The 22,914-nt window shown below is 43.7% G+C and overlaps 1 protein-coding gene across 8 annotated transcripts in view; it reads left to right on the top strand.

The window, feature by feature from the left end:
* The window catches only part of Tnc (tenascin C), a 90,437-nt gene that overhangs the window by 34,458 nt on the left and 33,065 nt on the right, over positions 1–22,914 (top strand). For 5 of the 8 annotated variants that reach the window (XM_006979566.4, XM_076564359.1, XM_076564358.1 and 2 more), the window contains 8 exons: positions 2,234–2,503; positions 3,282–3,467; positions 3,698–3,787; positions 5,513–5,776; positions 12,248–12,520; positions 13,046–13,318; positions 17,600–17,872; positions 20,133–20,405. In XM_006979566.4, coding sequence (XP_006979628.1) covers positions 2,234–2,503; positions 3,282–3,467; positions 3,698–3,787; positions 5,513–5,776; positions 12,248–12,520; positions 13,046–13,318; positions 17,600–17,872; positions 20,133–20,405 — 1,902 coding nt within the window. The remainder of the gene's footprint in view (positions 1–2,233; positions 2,504–3,281; positions 3,468–3,697; positions 3,788–5,512; positions 5,777–12,247; positions 12,521–13,045; positions 13,319–17,599; positions 17,873–20,132; positions 20,406–22,914) is intronic. The other 3 variants (XM_015998228.3, XM_076564360.1, XM_076564357.1) reach the window with 2 other exon arrangements.

The raw sequence follows: 22,914 nt of genomic DNA, 5'->3' as shown, positions 1-22,914 counted from the left end.
GAGTCTTGGCTGCTTTATATCCTGCTTGTTGAAGGACAAAAGCCCAGCCTTGGAAGTTCCAGAACATGTAAATACCAACATTGATGGACACACACTTTCCTGTTCCTTTTGCAGAAGTTTCTGAGATTTTTTTTTTTCCCAGAATTAAAGAACCTTAACTTTTTGTTGCAAAATGCATTTTATTCTTTCTCTCTGGCATCTCAAGGAGGTTTATTGTGATCATTTTTGACACGTAAATGCCGATGAAATCCATTGTCCTATGAAAGTGAAAGGGTGTGGTGTCCTGAGTTTAAATTCCTTCCTCACCATTCTCTATCACTTTAAAATATCCACTTCTTTAAGTCTTGGATCCAATGTTTGGAAAAAATGGCTTCATAGCATCTTTCTCATGAAGTTGTCACAAGCATGAGGCACAGATGGCACAGAACCATGAGACAGGGCCAGCACAGAGTGATGTCAGTCTTCACTGTTCAAGGGATCCAAAGTTGGGGGTGTCAGTATCCTTAGCCACAACCCAACCTCCTTAGCAGTTTAAGTGGCCTTGTGGCTTACTTGTGACTGTAAGAATGCAAGGCAGTGTCATTGCCCACATATAACATCATTCTCATGATTTTGTGGATTCATTAACCACTAGCTGATACATAACCACTTAGACTGCAAAAATAAACCATGAAGCATCCTCATAATATATCAGAAACTGGTCCTCTTCCTATACTCTGCATGAATACCAGCTGCCTGTTCAAAAGTGCTTTTTAGGTGGATGCTGAAAGCATAGACTATACTGCTTTTAAAAATAAGAAACATATTAAATGCCCAGGATGACCTGAGGATCACAAATGCCAAACGTCATTTTCTGAATAAAGGAATGACCCAATCTTAAATGTATCTAAACTGTATAAACATCTTTAACAAGACAGTGAGATAAGGGTTCTATCACAAAACTCTCTCAGGGCAGTAGTGGCTACAAGGAGGGCGGATGCACATACCTGGTTACAACAGAGGGGACGAGGCTCCTGCCTAGGCTGTGACATATAAGTGGCATTTGAAAGGATGGACAGGACAGGTTTGGTGAAGGGCCATCTCAGGAGATGAAACATAAGAACAGCCTTGGAAATACTCAGAGGTAAGGAAGCATGGGATCAAGGAAGATGGGACCGGAAATGAGTTTCACAGGGCCACACAGGACACCCAGGATGAGGAGACAATAAGGGGCAAGGCTTGAAATAGCAGTGACTCCTACCTACCCTAGTTCTTTTTGTCAAAAACAACTTCGAGGCTGGCAAGGTGGCTCAGCTGGGGGAAGGGGGTTTATCACTGAGCCTGATAACCTGAATTCAACCTCCAGGTCCCACATGGTGGAAGAAAAAACCAAACCCCAGAAATTGCCTTCTGAACTCGAAATATGGGTTGTGTGTGTACATGCAACAGACACACACACACACACACACACACACACACACACACACACACAAATAAATGTAGTAAAAACATTTCAACCCCTCAGGACAGCCCATTGTCTCATATCTCCTCCATAATCCTAACAGAAAAGTTATCTGTCATCCAGGAAATTTTGCCTAATGAAATCAGACTTGGCTGAGGAGAGGACTCAGCTGGTAAAGGCTTTGCCTTGCAAACAGGAGGACTTGACATCTCATTAAAAATCTGGGTTGATGGTATGCTCCTGTAGTACCAGTTCTGCAGTGCTGGCAAACTGGAGATAGGTAGAACCTGGCTTACTAGGTGAGTTTTGGGTCCATGAAAGACTGGGGCTCAAGAAAATAGGTGGGCATCCATGAGGAATGACACTTGAGGTTGTTCTCTGACCTCTGTATACACACACACACACACACACACACACACACACACACACACACACACACAATTTCTTCAGTTCATGAGAACAGTAGCTGCTAACAGTGATGCTCATGGTGATGCCAGCAAAGGAAGGACTTCTACCATGGATCTGCCGTGTGCCAGGCTCCATTCTAGATGCTTTATAGGCTTCATCTGTTTTATTATTTATAAAATGAGCACAAGAGCCCTCGAGGTAGATACCATAGTCTCTTCATGGAGCTTGCCCAACAGAAACTGAGACTCCCTAGGGCAAAAGAAAGTAAGGGATCATTATGAATCAAATGCCTACCATGGTCTGCTGCAAAGCACTCCCCACCCTATGCTCAGCCCCTGCTCCTGGCCTTGACCTCTGAAGCTGCTGTTCTCTTGCTGGTCACAGGCCTGGATGCCCCCAGCCAGATCGAGGTGAGAGACGTCACAGACACCACAGCCTTGATCACCTGGTTCAAGCCCCTGGCTGAGATTGATAGCATCGAGCTCTCCTATGGCATCAAGGACGTGCCTGGAGACCGCACCACCATTGACCTCACACATGAGGAGAACCAGTATTCCATTGGGAACCTGAAGCCTGATACCGAGTATGAGGTGTCCCTTGTCTCCCGAAGGGTGGACATGTCGAGCAACCCTGCCAAGGAGACCTTCACCACAGGTGAGGCCTGCCCTGCTGACAGGTGCAGAAAAGACAGAGAACCAGCACAGAGAGTTCTGTCCTCCTCTATCTGTGAGTCCTCCAGGCTCATGTGACACTGAAGACAGGCAAGAGGGCCTGGCCACCTCTGTAACTGGTGACTTTTTCAAAGAAAAAAAAAAAGGCTTAAATAACCTTCCAAAACATACCCAGGCACACATGTACATACGTGCATATATGCGTGCATGTATGAGAGAGACAGAGCTGGGAGTGAGAAGTGGAGAAGAGAAAAGAGAGAGGGGCTGGTCTGATGCTCCAGACAAATTCCTGGTTAAAATGTAGTGGCTCAGTGGGTAAAGGCATTTGCCTGACACCTTGGCAAATGGCATTACTTCAGAGGTGTCCAAATGCCAAGCATTCATTCTGTACACACTTTATAGGAGCTTAGTAAGAAGCAGGTGGTCAGCACTAAGTTACTGAGAGTACACTGACTCAACAGAGCAGTTTTCACACTCACAGGCTTATTTTGGGAGCTTTGTATTGTTCTTCAGACACACAAAAAAAAGTTTAAAAAATGCCGCTGATTAAAAATGCCATATATCAATCATTAAGAAATGAGTCAGGCCTGTGTTCTTTGTTTAAATTCATGTATCAGCTACCAGGACAGGAGCTGGGAGGGGGAAGATTCTAACATTCCCATCCACTGGCAGGTGCCTTTTGAATCTCTGATAGAAATGTCAAATCTCCTACTCTCCTGGTGCCTGGCATAATGCCAATCTTCCTTTCTCTTCCTAAACAGGCCTGGATGCGCCCAAGAATCTTCGCCGTGTCTCCCAGACAGACAGCAGCATCACCCTGGAATGGCGGAATGTCAAAGCGGACATCGACAGTTACAGAATTAAGTACGCACCTATCTCAGGAGGTGACCATGCTGAAGCTGATGTTCCAAAGAGCCAGCAAGCCACAACCAAAACCACTCTCACAGGTGAGCTCTGACCAGAAGGATGGGAGCCTGCTGCCATGTGCCCCTGTTTTCCAACCTGCCAGAGATCAGGTTCTAGCCATTCCTCCCACTGTAAATGCTTCAAGTTAGTTTGTAACAGGGGATGGGCGTAAGGAAATCACAGTGGCCAGGTCCGGTCTGGGGTCACTCTTATAGTCCTCTGAGAGCCTGAACTCTTCTAGACTGATCCCCACCTGCACATTCTCTTTCAGGTCTGAGGCCAGGAACTGAATATGGGGTTGGCGTTTCTGCTGTGAAGGGAGACAAGGAGAGTGATCCAGCAACCATCAATGCAGCCACAGGTAAGGTACACGGGAGTCCCACCATTGCTGAAGTAGACTGAACAGGCAAGACAGAGCTGATGAGAGAAGTTTACTTACAAATTAAAAGTAGGAAGCCAAGGGAGAAAGGGGTCTCTAGTACCAAGGAGCTCAAGGGAACTACCCTAACACAATGCTCTATAGAAGAAAGGGAAAAAAAAGAAATTTGAAAGAAAAATTGGAATCATACCTCATAAAAATGCCTACATTTTTATTTTGCCAACCTACCATTTTAAAATAAGCCAGTTTAATTGGTACACATACGAAGGTTTACCCTTAGCACTTGAGAAAATACCTCCATCGGGCAAATAGCCAAATAGCCATATAGACAGTGCAGCCCCAGGGTTCCCATTGTATCCTATAGTGCCAACCCTGGATAAAAACCAGCAAGAAGCAAGGGCTAAAGTGTTGGGAACCATTGCTTCTTTCCTAAAGTGTTTTTCTGAAAAATCCGTATTTTGCAAAGAAAACTTCCCCTCTGTCTCCCACCAGCTTCCACTGGACCTCTCCTGGCACTGTGAGGGGAGGAGGGGTTGGGGGTGTATGTGAGATGTAGATCAGACTTGGTTGGGCTTCCTTGGGATGCAAAGTCTAGTGCTGTGCATTTATATGCACCGTCTTTATTTATGTATATTTATAACATATTCATATGTGTGCATAAGACAATTTATATGCAATTAATGAGATATTATTCAAAGACACTTCTGAACCCTTCACTTGGTTCCTCTCCAAGTAATAGACTGCATAAATGAAGGATAATTCTATTATTGGATATAAACTTTTGGCTTTAGATTTCAGCATTGTCGCATACACGGTGTGTGTGTGTGTGTGCGTGTGTTAGTCCTGGATATCACATAACATGTAGGTTTGTAAAAACATGGACAACAGAGACTCAGAATCATTGCATTGCATCCTGAGTATCCATGTTGGACTATCCCACAATAGCCTCTTTCCTCTTGCCCTTTCTGCATATCCCTGGGAATTCTATTAGCATCCTCCATCACAGCTATAATTTCACCATTTCACAGACATTAAATCAGTAGAATGGGGCTGGAGAGATTACTTAGTCCTTAAAAGATGGGCTCACAACCAAAACTGTAAGTGGGATGTATCAGTCCATTTGGGCTGCAGCAACAAAATGCCTTAGACCAGGTGGCTTTATAAAGAAAATGATCTCTTTCTCACAGTCTTGGTGCTAAGAAGAAAAGCTAAAAAGGGCCAGAAAATTCAGTGCCTGTTGAAGGCACTCTGTCTTGTCCATTGAGATGTCTGTGTTTGCTGTCTTTGCTGTGTCTTCAGATGACAGAATGGACTGGAGTCTTTCTGAGGTCTCTGTGGTTAGGCCACTGAACCTATCCATGGGGCCTTATGATGATCCTCACATCTGAATAGCATCCTTTTGGGCATTAGGTTTCAATATATTGGTTTTAAGGGGACACAGTCTACAGTCCATAACAAAATAGCATGTCATATTTTGAAACTGGCTTTTGTCCTTTCTTGAGACCAAGAGTCTGTCTCTTGGAAATACTTTGTTAAGTAGTACCTCATAGTTTGGATAAACAACTACATTTTAATTTTCCTCCAAGTCCCAAAAGGTAGTATGTAATGGCACCCGTCTATAAAAGGTTGATCAGGTGACTATCTTGCAGCTACACAACGCCATTTTCTTTGCAGCCTAAAGCAGATCCTTCCTGATTCTCTCCCCAGAAATTGATGCACCCAAGGATTTGCAGGTGTCTGAAACCACACAGGACAGTCTGACTCTATTCTGGAAGACACCATTGGCCAAGTTCGACCGATACCGCCTCAACTACAGCCTCCCCACAGGCCAGTCGATAGAGGTCCAGTTGCCAAAGGATGCTACCTCCCATGTCCTGACAGATCTGGAGCCAGGGCAAGAATACACTCTCCTCCTCACTGCCGAGAAGGGCAGGCACAAGAGCAAGCCTGCACGTGTGAAGGCATCCACAGGTAGGTGACCCTGAAATCCCCCAAGCCCTCTGCTGACTCTGGGTGGCAGAGCTTTGCATCAGCTGGCTGGTCTGGAATGTGATGCCCAGGGGAGAAACCTGCTCCTTTCTCTCCTCAAGAAGCCCACTCCACCACACTGAAATGGCAGCATCCTTGTCTCTCCTGAAGGTTGACTTTTCCTCCTGTCAGTCAGCTGAACCAAGTTCCCTCATTAAAAAATGCTGACTTTTAAGCATTTCTGACTGGGAGAATGCAAAGCATTAGGATCTGTGTTTGACTTGTCTCTTGTTGCTCTTTTTAGAATGGTGTGCTCCATGGAATCTTTTAAATTCCTTAGTTCTCTTCTTTAATATAATGACAATTTTACTTTTCATTGCCTTAAAGATGCCTGGGATGTTGGGAGTCATTGTTTGGACTTCTTCCTTGGAGTGTTTTTTATTACAGGTCTCTTGTTTTCCTCAAGATGGCCCAGGAGAGTTGCTCTTGTTTCCCAAGCCTGCCTCAGCACCCTTCTCACTTTCTTGACAGGAGTCAAGAAGGGGTTCCTGGCTCTCCCAGGCTGATCCAGAGTCCCTTCCAGCAATGCTAGCCTGCTCACCAATCTTCCTTCCTATCACATTTCTTTAGGAATTGAAGAGAGAATCTGGGGGAAAATGATTCTTTCTATATGAAAAAATGACACATTCAATTTTAGCTATTAAGTTTTCAAGATTCTTTGAGGTTCAGCAATCATGATAGTCTTCGCTTCCATTTTCATTAGCAAGCATGTAATAAGCAGCTACTACATACACTACACTGTGAAGGTGTCAGAGGAAAAATGTGTCCCGTGGTCATCATGGCCTGGTTGACTCCCATACTGCTTCTCGGAGTCTTTGGAGAAAACTAGAAGTTGAGAAGATCAGAGAACACAAAGGAAGAAAGAGATCAGGAGGATCAGGAGTCATTAGTTGGTTACATGACACAGATGTCACCAGCTGGGCCTCAATAATCTAAAGGGGATGACAATGGGGCAATTTAGAAATGCCTTACAGGACCTGTGTTACTTATTAATATCTTCAACTCAATACAACAGAATTCTTGGATGTCTGTCCCTCCATTAAGTGAATCTTCTGCCAGGTAGTACAAGAGAGTACATAATAATTTCAAATTGTTGAGGATCCAGCTTGCTTCTGCCTTACTATTGCACCATTTTTAGGGCTTGGCTCCTCTTCTCAAAATGACATCAATATCACAATATAGCTGCTGCAATAGTATCATCCCATCCATGTTGTAGACAGCAGAATGGAGGAAGAAACTTTGCTCCAAACCATGGATCTTTGGAGAGATTTTATCAGTCCTTTCTCTCTACAAGTCATTGGTTATTTTTAACTCTAAGTAACTCTGAGAAAGATAGTCTCCTATCAGAACATGTCACTGTATATCAGTTATTTTTTAAGGAAAATAGAGAAATTTATGAAACAAAGGAACAGGCTCTAACCCTGTGAAATGAATTCAGCGGTTAATTCTGTGAATGGTGCAGAGTGCTCCCACTGAGCTATGAGTGGCGGACGCTGTCAGAGATGCATGGAAGGAAAAGCTAATCAAAGGTAGGGAAATAGAATCGAATAGAGATGGATCTTATAGACAGACTTTAATTATTCAGCCTTATATGAGCTTATTCAATGTTTCAAGGCATAAAAAAATGAATCAAAAAGGTAAGAAGGAAGAAAATGCTCTCCTCCTTCCTCCATTCCCCTCTTCTCCTCTGCTCTCTCCTCTTTCCAGAGTCATTATTTCAACCCGCAGAAGAAAGGAACGCCAGCCCTGCATCTCTAGAGTCAAAGGCAGATACTACTTCTAATCTGTGGATGTTGTGAGAAAATGGAGAATCGGTGGCCCAAGCGTAGGCCTCTTCCATGCACCATATAGCAAATATGGTTAATCTTCCTACACATAGTTCTACCTGCATGGCTAGCTTATTCTACCAGAAATCAAAAGAGCAAATAACTTTTGCATGGGCTGGGTGGCCCTTCAGACTCTGGACTCTCTGGCCTAGCTTCCACTACTTATGTCCTTGGCCATCACATGACAATCACCCTGTTTGTTCACTGAGCCTGCCTCCACCCCAAGCCTTAGGACCCTTTGTTATATTCCTCTCCCAGTTTTCCATATAGCATTCTCTCTAGTCTCACAGACTTCAAGTGTTCCTTGAAACAAAGGCATCCACTGAACACTCTGTGAAAGTACTCATCCTGACCCATCCCTGCTGCTGCTCCAAGGTTCCTTGGGCACTTAATGTCTTGAGAGTGGGCAGTAACCACCTCATTGTCTCTGACCTCCTCCCACCCATGGCCAGAATGTAGGGACAGTCTCCTTTGTCTGCTGCTGCCTGCAGTATCTGGAACACATCCAAAGCAAGACTGAGTGTCACAAACATCTGCAGAGATCCAGCTGCCCTGAGGCCAGCATCACCACATTTTGTTTTCTCCTTTTAGTCCTTCTCTGCTTTAGCAGCTGATTAACACCCTTCAGGACAAAGGGGCAGGGTAGTCATTCCCTAGGAATTCCTTAAGTCTGTTTAATATGGCTGTTACAAAGAGTGAGAATAAAAGGAGGAAGGGACAGAAGGAGAGAGATAAAGAGAAGATAAAGAGAGTGGGGTAAGGAAAAAGACATGCTCCCTTTCAGCATATAAGAAAAATCAGTGTGTGCTAGCTATATTCTCTTCTCCCTCTCCCTCCTCCCAACTCTCCTGTCTTCTCATCCCTTCTCTCAGTTTTTCCTCTCCTCTTTCTTCTTTTGCATTCTCATGAACTAAACTCAGCCTAAAACCAAAGCTATGAATTCATTGTGATCAGGAAGAGACATAAGGAAGGACAATAGGCAGGAGCCAAGGGCCATGAAGCTTATTTCCACAACCACCTAAGACTCACTAGTGGCACCCCAGTGACTCGAATGAATTTGGGAGACAGAAAACTGAAATTTTGGTCCTAACCACAGTTTCAAGTATTAGAGAACATTTTGCTCTGATTTACCATTTTGACTTTCTATGGATCAAACTAAAGTTTAGCCAAATATTTACCCTATCAGTGCTCATTTTTTAATATACTGATTGCCTGCAGCATCAGACAGAATAGGGGCACATTCAGGAGAGAAGGACACTAGAAACAGCGCATTGCAGTTAGAAAGATGAACCCAAAACTCAGGGGATGTCATTCTACTGTGGCAGAGGCAGGGAGGAGGGTAGAGGCAGGTCCCCATCTCCCACCGGCCAAAGGGGGCAAAGAGTCAGGGGAATCTCAGAAAAGATGTTACTGGCTGAGTCCTCACAGAGCAAAAGGAAGGATGTGTGGGGAGGTGCAGTCTCATTGCCAAAAGGTAGAACAGCATCTGATCTGCGAGGCTCAGAATCATAAGATGCTACATAGTCATGAAATAAGCTTGGCCAGGCTGTGTGCCCAAGTAGAAGAACATGAGGCTTAAGGCCTGATGGGGACGGCTGCAAAGTATGGACGCTCAGGGGCTTTAGCTCCATTCTTGGTAATTACTGAGAAACACCAGAAAGTTTCAGGTCAGTCAAGACTTTCTATTTCGAGTATGTTCTCTCTAGAAAATGAGCATGGATCCATTTGCAGCCTTGCTGTGGTCTTCAGACTTGCATTGAACCTTCCCCTTGCTGTGAAAGGATCACTCTCTCACAAATACAAAGAGCAAGCAGGCTGCCAAACAGTGGTGACCACCATCTATCTGATGGTGGGAATCTGAAGGGCTAAAGGCACGGCCAGAAATTCCTCACTGCAGCTGCTCAGCCAACTATGAGCACAGATGACACAAGATTTGGAAATTCTGGTTTCCTAGCCCCACTGACATTGCTCGGAGGGTAGATTCCAAAGCACAGCTGTGAGAGAATAACAATAGCCTTTTCATCATGGGATGCCAGGAAAGCTGGGGTGCAAGCAGGCAATGGGAACCCTTGGCTGAGGCTGCACTGAGCCATAAATACATCATTCATATTGGAAATGAAGAGTCAGCACTTACATACAGCTGTCCAGTACCCACTTCAACTATCCTTAGTCAGAGCACCCCACACACTTCTCCCACAGTTGTCATTCATCTAAGTTTATTAGTGGAAGTTTCACTCTTTACTTATCTGAGCCTGTCTGTGTTTGGTAGCCAGGTCAGGGGTGGTCCGCCAACAGCATCCATTGTAGATGTGACCACACACCACTCACAGGTAGCAAGTCTTAGATCTTTCTTGATATACCTATGGAAGAGAAAGGGGGAAGGTGGAGGAATCGATAGCCAAACTAGATGGAAGCTGAGCACCACATCTACTGCTGTTGACAGAAGTAAAGCACAGTGTGAGGGTCACCAAGTTGGAGCATCAGTGACACGGACAAAACCTGAAGTCCAGAAATGAAAGGAGTCTCAGCAGGAAGAGGCACGCTCTAATGTGCGGCTCCTCCTCTCTTTGTATCTGTGGACGCTCTAACAGCTTCACCTGTGGTGATCCCAAATCTCTCCTCTCTTCTTCCTCCTTCTCCTCCTCTACATCAGGCAGTTCTCCCTGTACTGCACACAGCCTCACATCCAAAATCCTTTTCTTAGGAAACAATATGATTTATGTCATGATGAGAGACAAGCTTAAGACAAACACCTGGCGAGGAAAGGTTGTGACTTCGTCCACAACATGGTGCCAATTCACAATGCCAGCTAAGTTTCTGATTAGTGATTTTGGACAGCAGGAGAAGGGGGGAAAAGGAGGAAAATGAGCTAAGAAGAAGAGTGTGGGAGACAGAAGCAGCTAGCTTGGATTTTTGTGTTTTGTTTTTTGTTTTGCTTAGGTATCAGCTTGCCTTATATCTCTTTTCACATAAGGACGTTTAGAATACTTGAGAAAGGCAGACTGAGAATTGAGCTGGCTTAAATCCCAACACCAAAAATTGAATCATGTTTGGAGGCCCTGATTCTGGCCTCACGAGGGCACACAGGTTTAAACGTAACTGACCCTCTTCATGTCTCCCAAATCCATACATATCACCTTGAGTTTGAGATCTCCCTCATAGGGAGTATGTGTGGGTGGCTAAGAACTTGGACATGTGCTCCAAGACGTAAATTTGGGTTAAAAGAAGAATACATAGACTGTAGTTCAATGTTAGGTGTCATAAGTAAATGTTTTCTGTACAAGGACGCATGATACTCTAGACTTTGGTGGCCAGGCCGTCTCTGTGACAATTACTCAGTCATGATATCTCAACACAAAAGCACCCATCAGCCATGTAGAAGTGAAAATGTGTGGCTATGTTCCACTAAAGCTCCATTTCTAGCACAAAAATTTGAATTTCATTTGACTTCTAGGCATTGTGAATTATTCTTTGAATTTTTTTAATCAATGATTTCCAAATGTAAAAGTTGGTATGAGCCTACTAACTCTCAAATTAGGCATCAAGCCAGATGTACCCCACTAGTTTGTCCTAGTTCATGTACCCATATTCCATAGGTAAAAATATACTTAAAAAAGAAATTTGAAGCATTATACCATTAGTAGTATGAGATGACTGGAAAAACTAAATTAAATAGATTCTAGAGACACAATGGGTATTTCCTACTGACTGAATGACCCCTGTCAATTTGCAGGCTGGCTTTTCCAAGTTAAAAGGCTGTTTTCATGGTCATGTAGGGCTCATTTGAAATCAGCAGCCATGTAAACAGGAAAAATGACTTGTTTTTTCAAAGGAGAAAAGGCAGTTCCTACCCTCCCAATTTCAGGATCCATTTCCAGAGAGATCTTTGTCTGCAGGTCACACACAGTCCACTTAAACTTAGCACAGGCAAATGACCCCATAGGCAGATTCTGACAAAAGAGACTGCCACATTTCTGTGTTCTGGAGACAAAGATGATATATCCAATTATAATAGAGCCTAATAAATTGCCTCTCTCCAGTCCTAGCCAATAAGGAATGGCATTTCAAAAGCATGTCAGCTGTCTTGGTTCAGCCTTAGCAGTAATATTATCTCTACACTGGAGTGATTTGAAAAAATTTATCTGAGCCCCAGAAACTGAAAGGTCCAAACTAAACTGCATCAGACCTTTCAGGAGAGGTCGAGGCAGCACAAAGAGAAGCCTAAGCAGATCTAAGGGTGCAAAGCACAGAGTGCTGGACAATGACCCAAGACCAGCTGAGGCTAAATTATAATAAAAACTACTTTGCCAACTGGAAACTGAAGTGTGGAGTCTAACTAACACCTATCTAGAGTTTCCTAGAACACTTTTCAATAGGAAAATGTATTTCCAAGAGAAAACACAGCTATGTACAAAGGCAAAATCAGTACCATACTATTTATTGCATTTTATGAGGACAGCGCTGCTGGGAATTCAGTGACAGCGGCTTGGCGCAGACTCTACTGGCTTTGGCCAATGGATTTGTTGCGTTCTTAAAGGGCAAGCATTTGAGAAATAATATAATTGACCTTGTCTCTGTCATTGTTCAGAACAAGCGCCTTCCCTGGAAAATCTCACCGTGACTGAGGCTGGCTGGGATGGCCTCAGACTCAACTGGACTGCAGATGACCTGGCCTATGAGTACTTTGTCATTCAGGTGCAGGAGGCCAACAAGGTGGAGACTGCTCACAACTTCACAGTACGTGGCAACCTCCGGGCTGCAGACATCCCGGGTCTCAAGGCTGCCACTCCTTATAGAGTCTCCATCTATGGGGTAGCCCGAGGCTCTCAAACACCAGTGATCTCTGCTGAGGCCTCCACAGGTACTTTCTACCTTCATATCTAAAGCTTCTGATTTTCCCAACAGGAAACTGACCAAGGATAATCGCACGCCATGAATTTTGAAATGGCTGTGTCCACCACAAGCTGTAGTGCCATGGGGCCTGATGCTGGATAGTCAGGCCATCAAGTAACGCAGTTCCAAGGCCATCTTAACATTTCACATAAGTACCACATTGCTGTTGTATGGAGTCTATCATCTGGGACAGTCCACATAAACCAGGCATGGTGACTCTACATTAGGGCTGACTAAGGGCTGCAGCCAAAAGGAAACTAGCCAGAGAATTGATTCCTGAATTCCCTGAAATTTAGGACAATTTCTCCATAATCTAAGAAAACAAATACTCCCCTCCACCTTTCTTCTGCTCTTTCTAAAGCTTAGAAACTTGCATGGTGCATGTTTGTCTTAAGAAAGTCGTGTTTTCAGGGGATATGAATGAAGCCTGTTTGTGTTCAGGACTCCGTAGATCTCACAATGCAGTTTAAACCCCTTCTCTGTCCTTCTCTAGGGAAAACTCCCGATTTGGGAGAAGTCTCTGTCGCTGAGGTGGGCTGGGATGCCCTCAAGCTCAACTGGACTGCTCCAGAAGGGGCCTATCAGAACTTTTTCATTCAGGTGCTAGAGGCTGACACGACTCAGCCTGTCCAGAACGTCACAGTCCCTGGAGGACTGAGGTCAGTGGACCTGCCTGGGCTCAAAGCGGCCACTCGCTATCATGTCACCATCCGAGGGGTCACTCAGGACTTCAGCACGGCCCCTCTCTCTATTGAAGTCTTGACAGGTACTCCAGAATCATTCACTCCTTTTCTCTCACTCTTGTCTCTGCTCCAGGGGAATCAAATCTGTAAATGGGGCTTATCCCCTTCCATGTTGGGGAAGTACCAGTGAATCACTCTTGCTTTGTTCCAAATGTCTTATCCATTATTTGGCCAGCTCCTGCACTAACCCTAGTAGCTAGTTCCATGGAAAATTCCACCTAATCTTCTTTTTCAAAAAAAAAAAAAAAAAGAGAGAGGTGACTTCTCTTGCAAAGTAAGTTTTAATTATAACAGCTAAGAAGCTGGAAAGCACAATTTGTAAGTGAAAAATAAAATCGATCTGAGCTCATTTTAAGACTACTCAAGAGCTTCCCAGGGCGGTGGTGGCACACACCTTTAATCCCAGCACTCGCGGGCGGATCTCTGTGAGTTCGAGGCCAGCCTGGTCTACAAAGTGAGTTCCAGGAAAGGCGCAAAACTACACAGAGAAACCCTGTCTCAAAAAAAAAAAAAAAAAAAAAAAAAAAAAAAAAAAAAAAAGCTTCCCATAGCCCTATTTGTGTGTCAAGAATGGAAGTTTTGAGCAATTCCAAAAACTACCTTTCATTCCCAAAGGCTGAAAGAAAACATGGCTTTATTGCCAACAACAGGAATATGCTCAATATTGAAGTAAATAACACATCTGTAGTCAACACCAACCAGACAGCTCATCCCAGCTTCAGCCAAACCCCATCTCACCTGAACCCCAGAATGCAGTTCCCTTTTTAGTAATTCCATCCCTCTGTGTCCTCACACAGAAGAATTTCCAGGTCTGGGAAACCTCACAGTAACGGGCTTAGCTGGGATGCTCTCAGCCTGGACTGGACCACACCAGACAGGACTTATGACCAGTTAGTTATCACTTGGGTCCATGAAACTGGCCCCGCAAAAGGAACTCACCACTTCACCATTCCTGGTAGCCTATACTCCACAGAAATCCAAGGCCTCAGTATTCCCTTCACAGTCACCCTGCATGGTAATATCAGGGTCCTACACACTAAACCGCTTATTATAGAGGTCAGCAGAGGGACATGACCCTTCTGGACCAGAAATGTGATATATGACAGCCTATTCTTAGAGTAGGAAAAATTCCTCATAGTTTGGAAGTCTTACCTAAATATGATTGCAGGTGACATGAATCTGTAACTTAGCAGGTCTGGAATAAACTTCCATATTACAGGCTGAATATTATTTCTGGATGTATTGCTTTGTATCCCTGGACCTTCTTTTCTCATGTTTAAAACAAAAATAATATCCCTGCTTTAGACCCCTGCTGTGAGAAATAGGTAAACTAAGAAATAAAAGCTCTTGACAAAGTGTCCATCATCTAGCCAGTGTTGAACTGTGAACAACTAAGGTCATAGTCGTGTTATTCAGGGTCCTCCAGAGGAACCGAACTTGTAGAATGAATGAATGAATATATATATATATATTCATATATATATATATATATATATATATATATATATATATATATATATACATATGGAATTTATTAGAATAGCTTACAAGCTATAATCCAACAGTGGCTGTCTAGCAACAGAAGGTCCAAGAATCCAGTAATGGTTCAGTCCACGAGGCTGAATGTCTCAGCTGGCCTTTAGTATACACTGGAATCCCGAAATAGTCGGCTCTAATGCCAGTGATGGAATGGACTTGCCAGTGAGAGTGAGAGCAAGCAGGCAGAGAGGGTGTATCCTTCCTCTGTGTGCTCTATACAGGCTGCCAGCAGAAGGGGTGGCCCAGAGGAAAGCTGGATCGTCCCACATCAAAAGATCAGGATTAAAGAGTCTTCCAACTTCAAATGATTTAATTAAGAAAAAAACCCTCACAGGTGTACCCAGCTGCTTGAGTTTTACATAATTCCAGATGTATGAAGCTGACAACCAAGAATAGCCTCCACAGTTGTAAAGCCAACCATAATAAGGAATAGCACAGGCAGCAGGCTTCTGATACAGGGACCAGAACTTTCTAAAGAAGTCTTTTCATTACTGCCCTCAGAGGCATTAAGTAATACCAAGTTCCTAGTCAGATCTCTTTAGATCTGGGAAATGATCTAGCCATTTTGGGCAGAAATTATCCAAGACTCTCTCTATAAAAGACCCTTGGGATATGAACATTTCCTAGAAGCGACAGTGCATTAAGTTCAGTGCTGTTCATTTAAGCTGAAGAAAAAAAAAAAGCAATTCATCTCAATTTGTCCCTTGAAAATATGCTGTTCCATCTATCACAGAAAGCTGTGTGCTATTCATAAAGGGTCCAGAAATAGCTTCCAAGTGGGCTGCAATAGATGGTCAAAAGTGTGGTGATAAAGCTGTAGTACTTGGCCCTTCTCCATGTGCTTAGTATTTTAACAATGCCACCAAATCACCTAATTCACACCATCGGTTTTCATGCATACACACATACATACATATATACATACACACACACACACACACACACACACACACACATATATATATACTTAATTATATATATATATATATAAAGTAAATTTGGCCATTGCTGTGAAGTACACACATGCCAGATATAAGGAAGAGGATAGCAATCATTTACCTAAGTTGGCCAGGTTATCATTTTGCCTTATTCACTGTGTTGAGATAAAATACAGGGCCTCTGAGATATATGATCTGGGTTGGAGATGCTGATGACTGGCATTTATAGTCTGCAAGCCTTGGTCTGAAGCTGCACAGCTCCTTTAGTAAGTGGGAATTCCCAGTGAAGTCTTCTGTGCATCAGATAAACAGTTCTAAGTGAGTGTGCCTGTGTCCCCAGCCCCTCCAGAAAAGCCCCAGCTCTGTGTGGGACACCTACCTTTAAGGATCCTGGGACAATTCAGAACAAGAGTTAAGCACTTTAAAAAAAAAAGTTGAGACCTCTGCAGATAAATTCCTCCCCAACTTCTAACTCATGGCTACTTCCATTTTAAGAAGGCGAAGAGATGAGCATGCACTTCAGTTTGTAAAGGGCTTGCCTCTCAAGCATGAGGACCAGAGTTCAACCCTCAGTGCCTGCATAATGGTACAGGGGTATATATAGCTATAATACTAGATGGGGGAATTGGACACAAGATCTTTGATGTTTGCTGGAGAGCGGATTAAGCTGAACTGGTGTACTCCAGATTCAGTGTGAGACCCTGTCAAAAGCTAAGGTGGGGAGTAATTGAGGAAGACACCTGATGCTAACTCTGGCCTCCTGCACATTTGTACACACAACTGCATACATATAAACACACTCCTCCCTCCCTCTCTCTCAGAATGAGAGCCTGAGACTGTACCAAATCCAAAATAAGGAATTTTTCCTCACCCCAAATTCATACTTTCTTAATCAGCAGCAATGACCACATTAAATATCCTTCCTACATAGTAAAACAAAACTAAGAGTGGGCCCTGCTTTGCACCATTTACTGGGCAACACAGAATTACTTTTAATTAAAAGAAGGCATGCTCATTTCACCCAGTCTTGCTTTTGTGACACATGCATCATGCCAAAGGTTAATGATGTAGGAGAGTGAGAGCCAAGCCAAGAAAAGCTCAGAGGTAAACCAGAAGGTTTGTCAGAACCTGAGACAGTGCATGTTTCAGAAGTCCAGGTGCAGTGCAGGTAACCAGCCATAAGATGTTCTTTAACCTCAAGTAATAAAACGAGGGAAGTCAGTCTCTCCCATGTGACTGCGATGTCCCAAAACACATCCTCAGGCTCAATCTTTGATGTTGCCATTTATCAGACACTTGCTATGCTTAATGTATGATATGAAGATGTTGATAACTATCAAGTCATCGTCATAGAACCTAATGATATGGTACCATCAGTTCTATTTAAAACTGAAGGCTCAGAGAGAAAACAAGATGCCCAAGACAACACAACTTGACAATACCTGTGTCAGAATTCTAACCCAGATCTATGGACCTCCAAATCCTGTGCTTTTAACTACTACTTCCTCATCCCCTCCCCAACCCCATCTTGTCCCTGTTTCCTTTAGCCATTGGCTGTGCATTTCTGGAAACTTCCATGTTTCTGCCCTTCACGGAGGCATGATTCAAATTTTCCTTTTCTGACTGACTATTTTCAATGCTTCAACAAAACTATAATCAGAGTAGCAAAATCTGAATACAAAATTACCCAGAGACCAGGAGTTACCAAAACCAAAACAAATCTTTCTTTCTTTCCTCCTTTTGCTTTCCGGGAGTTGTGGGGTTGTGGGGCATTTGGCTTTCTTGCTCTGTTTGCAGCACTGACAGAAACCTCTCTGCCTTCTCCAGAGGAGCTCCCTCATCTGGGAAGCTTATCCGTGACTGAGGTCAGCTGGGATGGCCTCAGACTCAACTGGACTGCAGGTGACCTGGCCTATGAGTACTTTGTCATTCAGGTACAGGAGGCCAACAATGTGGAAGCTGCTCAGAATCTCACAGTGCCCGGCAGCCTCAGGGCTGTGGACATCCCGGGTCTCAAGGCTGCCACTCCTTATAGAGTCTCCATCTATGGGGTGATCCAGGGTTATAGAACACCAATGCTCTCTGCTGATGCCTCCACAGGTATTTTCTCCCATGCCCATGCTCAGTCCTCATGGTTCTCTGCTCCCGATTTCTCTCTCTCTCTCTCTCTCTCTCTCTCTCTCTCTCTCTCTCTCTCTCTCTCTCTCTCTCTCTCTCTCAGTCTCTAGAGACTAAGAGGTAGCAACAGAAGTAGCTTTTCTCCATGGCTGAATCCTTTTCATGCATGATGCTTGCTCAGAGCCCTCTCTGTGAGCTGTTCCTTCACCCAAATGCCTTGGCCACAGCAATGATGAGGCATGTAAGATACTGCTCCTTCTGGCCTCCAGCATCCTCTCTCATGATTTACCTGGACAATCCTCCAATGGCATCTCTGCATGAAGGCCTTTGGGGAACCAGCCTGTTGGTTTTAACTCCCATCTCCAAGCCTGACAAAGAAAAAGCCCATCTTCCCACACATGAATTTTGATAGAGAACATACCATTTATTTTAGAGACTCTTTTGTTGTTTGAAAATGATGCTGCACTATTTCAAAATCCCTCCTGGAGAGTGGCCCTACAGTGCTTACACTTAACCAATGATTCTTTTAAACTAAGTGAGAAGAACAAGAGAACTGAATTACCCTCCTGTAGGCAACTGCCTCAGATGCCGAGTCGTTGTTAGAACACCAAATTACTAAGTCGCTGACCAACAAGAGGAAACATCCTACAATGATGGTTGGAGGACATACCAAAGAGAACGTTTTTTTAGCAGTAGGACACTCAGTAGCCCTAGGAGAAAGGAGTATCCCAGGCTACAAATGTAACAGTGCTGATATCCCCTTTTTGCTCTGTGAACCAAGGGTTGTTCCCTGAAACATTGGTCCTTGAGTGGCAAGTTCTCAATCCCAACACCAGTGGTGCATTCTGGTTTGCTCATCACACTATTCCAGTTATAAAGCATTCAATGGTCCCTGGGAGTCTGCCCAAGAGAACAGCCCTCCCTAACCCTGTTTTCCACAGCTCATCTTACGGTGTGCCCTGATGAGTTGTTTTCCATGAGACTGCCTCCCCTTTTTATATAGTCACTGTGACTAAACTCTCACAGCAAACGTTTACATCTTTGTTGATTCAAAGGGACAGCTCTGCGATTTTGCCTCACTCATTGGAGCATTGTCACTGATACATACCCAAAACACGGGCAACCACTATGTGGACAGTGACCTCAGAATGCCTGGAGATTGCAGTTGAGGCTTTCCTGAATGTTCCTCTGGGTTCTTTCTGACATCCACAAACTACTCCTTCCCAGAAGGCAGAGCAATCACCCACCACTTCTGATCTTTCCTGCAGATCTTGTGGTTTGGATGGCATCTGTATTCTGTTTTATGGTAGCAGCATTCCTGTCTCTGATGAGTTAGCTCGTGGAGGGGAAGGGCTGTAACTCATCTGTGTCTCTGAGATTAGGGGTCTTACTCCTTACTGGACAGGTACACAAACCTCTCCCATGCACACCTTTTGCATGCTATATTGTTACCGCTCAGAAAAGCAAAAGCACCGGCGGGACATCTCTTAGGCGAAGTGTTATTTGTTGGCTAAAGTGGGCTGTCTGAACTGCTTGGCTCAGCTGTCTTGGCTGGCAATGAAGGACTAGCCTTCTTGGCCCACATAGACACAAGGAAGAAAGGACATGCTATTTTAACAGATGATGAGAATGGCTGGCTATCCCTTATCTAAAGTATGAAAAATTACCAAGAGTTACACTGAGAGGTGGGTGGATCCTTTCAAGCGACAAAATCAGATGCCTCCAGGTCCCACCCATGGAGGGCCATAGTGTCAGAATTACTTAGCACTCATTTAGATAGATGGGCACTCTCTCAGAGCAAAGGATAGCTAAAGCAGGAATCCAAGCAATTTTGGTCCCTGGGTGCAGCTCAAGAGCCTAGAAGCTGTCAGGCCTCTTATCTTTTGACTGATGGCCAATGACCCTGAGGCAGGGCTCTTGGAGGCAGGTCCTGCTAAGAAGAAGCCATTCCCACTGAGACAAGTCAGCCTGTCCTGAAGTGTCTTGCCAGGCCTGATCATGAGTGGCAAATGCAGAGTAGAGAAATCTAATACCATACCTTTCTTTGTTCATTTTTCTCTTAACAAAACCCTTTTCTCTTTCATTGGCACTGACTTTTACTGGTAGCATTGCTTTGTCTCGCTGTAACCCTGAACTATGAGATCTTTCTCCCCAGGCATGGTTTTATTAACCACCTCCACTTCAAAATACAGTCAAACAACTAATCAGTTTGTTTCTTCTCTCTTACCCTCCCATTTTTCAGCCAACGAACCTGAAATTGGAAACTTAACTGTTTCTGACGTCACTCCCGAGAGCTTCAATCTCTCTTGGACGGCAACCGACGGGATCTTCGACATGTTTACTATTGAAATTATTGATTCCAATAGGTTGCTGCAGACTGCAGAACATAATATATCTGGTGCTGAACGAACTGCCCACATCTCAGGGCTTCCCCCTAGTACTGATTTCATTATCTACCTCTCTGGAATTGCTCCCAGCATCCGGACCAAAACCATCAGTACCACAGCCACCACAGGTACATGAGCATTTGTTTCTGACACTCTATCTCTCCACAGTCTTTGTCAGCAGGATGAAGCTACTTCATTTCACTGGCCAATGGGGTACAAGCCATGGAATACTAGCTTTCCTAGGTTGATGGGATGCACCATTGCCTAACAGAATTCTCTTCCAACAGCCACCTAAATGGTACTTTTGCAGGAATCCATGTGTCTGATTTATCATAAGCAGATCATTATAAGTATCATATGATGCTTTATCCAGGTTGCCATAAAGCATTGAAGAAAGGAACTCTCTCCTTGGTAACTTCCAAATCATCATGAGGATTGTCCTGGGCTTGCAAAGATGTCTCTTTCAGTCAAATTTACATTGTTTTGTTATCCTAGCTTCTTTGCCTCCCTAGAGCCTTGAATAGCCTCATACCCAATTATCCTAGTAATTTAAGGAAATTGTCAACAGTGTCCTGTTTGTTGTTGTTTGTTTGTTTGTTTTCTCCAGTTGGGAAAATTAAAAGAAAAAGCAAAGGTAGTTAACTCATCAGATAAGCAGGAGGTAGTCACATCATCTACATCACCTCAACCTCAATGCCAGCTGTAGAGGAAAAACTGCCCCCTGTCCAGAATGTTGAGAGACACATAACAAAAAGGAGATGATAGTCATATTCAGATAAGGAGAAGTCCCAAAGGGAGCAAACTGTTCTTGCTCTTGATACCTACTACTGTGGCATGTGTTCTGTGCCAGATGATTTCTGTTGTGCAGCAAGAAGGAATCATCTGTGAATTTAAGGAGGAAAGGTTTGTCCACTCTAGCAGTATTCTTAGCACATTTGAGGCAATGCCTTCTCTTTATAGTTAAATTGGTGCACCCCACACTATATATATATATATATATATAATGTGTGTGTGTGTGTGTGTGTGTGTGTGTGTGTGTGTGTGTGTGTGTGTATAAAATGCAGTTTTTTCCTATAGTTCACAAAAGAGGGTCTATGTTCTGGGGAACCCAAGAAAAGGATTGTTATTACAACATCAAAATTATCTTCTACTTAGGTCACCAATGGTTGACAGAGACCTCATTTGTATGCTATTTTAGACTGCAAACTATGATCAGGGTGGTAGAAAGAGGGAGCCAGGAATACTTGGTCCCCAGACCATTAATATTAAAGTATAATAAAACAGAGGGGGCAAAAATCAGTCAAACATATGCACTTGGTTTGAATTGGTTTTCAACAAAGAACAATTCCTTATCTGAAAGGTGGAGTCTAAAACCTTACGAATTTAGTCTTCTGTATTTTAATTTTGATTATAATAGTGATTCAGATGGACATATTTTCGTATATAATCTTCTTGCTTTCATAGACAGCTTTCTTCCTAGCCACATCCCTACCTCAAATATGACCTTAGGAACTTGCCCTTAATAGCTTTCTTATAGAAGTTAGCTGTTTTGATCATACTCTGTCCTGTGTTATCCTGAAACTCTGCCATCCCTAGCCTCAAACAAGTCTTCTTCTAATTACACCATTTACCTGCACAGGCCAATAGGTAGGCAGCATCCTCAGATTCTCAGTCCGTGCAGCCACAAGTGCTTCCCACTGGGGGTTCTTCAGTCTCCATTGAGCCCCTTCTGAACAACGTTTTAAAAATCAGCTACTGCCCATTTTTCATCCTCTTACTTCTACCAGATCCTTCTCAGTTTAATAAAACTATCTAACCAGAGCTTTACAGCTTTAAAATAAATGTCACCACAAATTAAGGAACTTTGGAGTCTAAATGCTCTTCCCTAAATAGCCACTCCCATCTGGAGTTGCTCTGTTTGTATTGAGTTAACATGACTCATTTTCTTTCAATTCCTAAACCATCTTTTCCTCCACCCTTAAGTGATATTTCCTCATAGTATCCATTCTCATCTGCCTGTGATCTTTCTAATCAATGTCTCCTGTGTCTCACTCAAAGGACTGTGTGTGTGCTGTTTTGGGTCAAAGTGATCTACAGTCTTTTTCCATCTGCCAGGATTTTATATATCAGTGCCCTTAGAATGTTAAGAAAGAGACCCTAAATTGCAACCAAAACACCTCATGGGAAGACCAGTCATGGCCATCTTGTTCTTGAGATTTTCGTTTGTCTGGATTCGTGACAAATAGGCTGCTCTCTTTTGACATCTACTCTGTCAAGCATACACTGTCACCCACTCTTGTCTGTTCCAAAGCACCAGAACTTTCTTCCCATCCATCAACTTGTCAAAATCACAGTGCATGTGGTGAATATGCAGAGCACTCAATCTTTAAACATGTCTGTCTCTCTTAGAAGCAGACAGCATGTCAAGGAAGTCTTTGTAAAGGTTTGACAAGGTGGGAGAAAAATGTCCCTTGTTTGCATGGAATGCTGGACACACCCTAACTAGCATTCTCTTCCTGGGATTTGTCTTCTGTCTCACATTTCAGTGTGGCTGCATCCTCTGGGCATTGAATGAAGGTAACACTAACCTCAGGAACCAAGGCCCCCGTCTGCATGATGAATGCTCAGGCACTAACA

Source organism: Peromyscus maniculatus, chromosome 2, assembly GCF_049852395.1.
Source record: "Peromyscus maniculatus bairdii isolate BWxNUB_F1_BW_parent chromosome 2, HU_Pman_BW_mat_3.1, whole genome shotgun sequence".
NCBI lineage: Eukaryota > Metazoa > Chordata > Mammalia > Rodentia > Cricetidae > Peromyscus > Peromyscus maniculatus.
The sequence above is the reverse complement of the archived record's forward strand: the minus strand, read 5'-3'. Positions and strand labels throughout refer to the sequence as shown.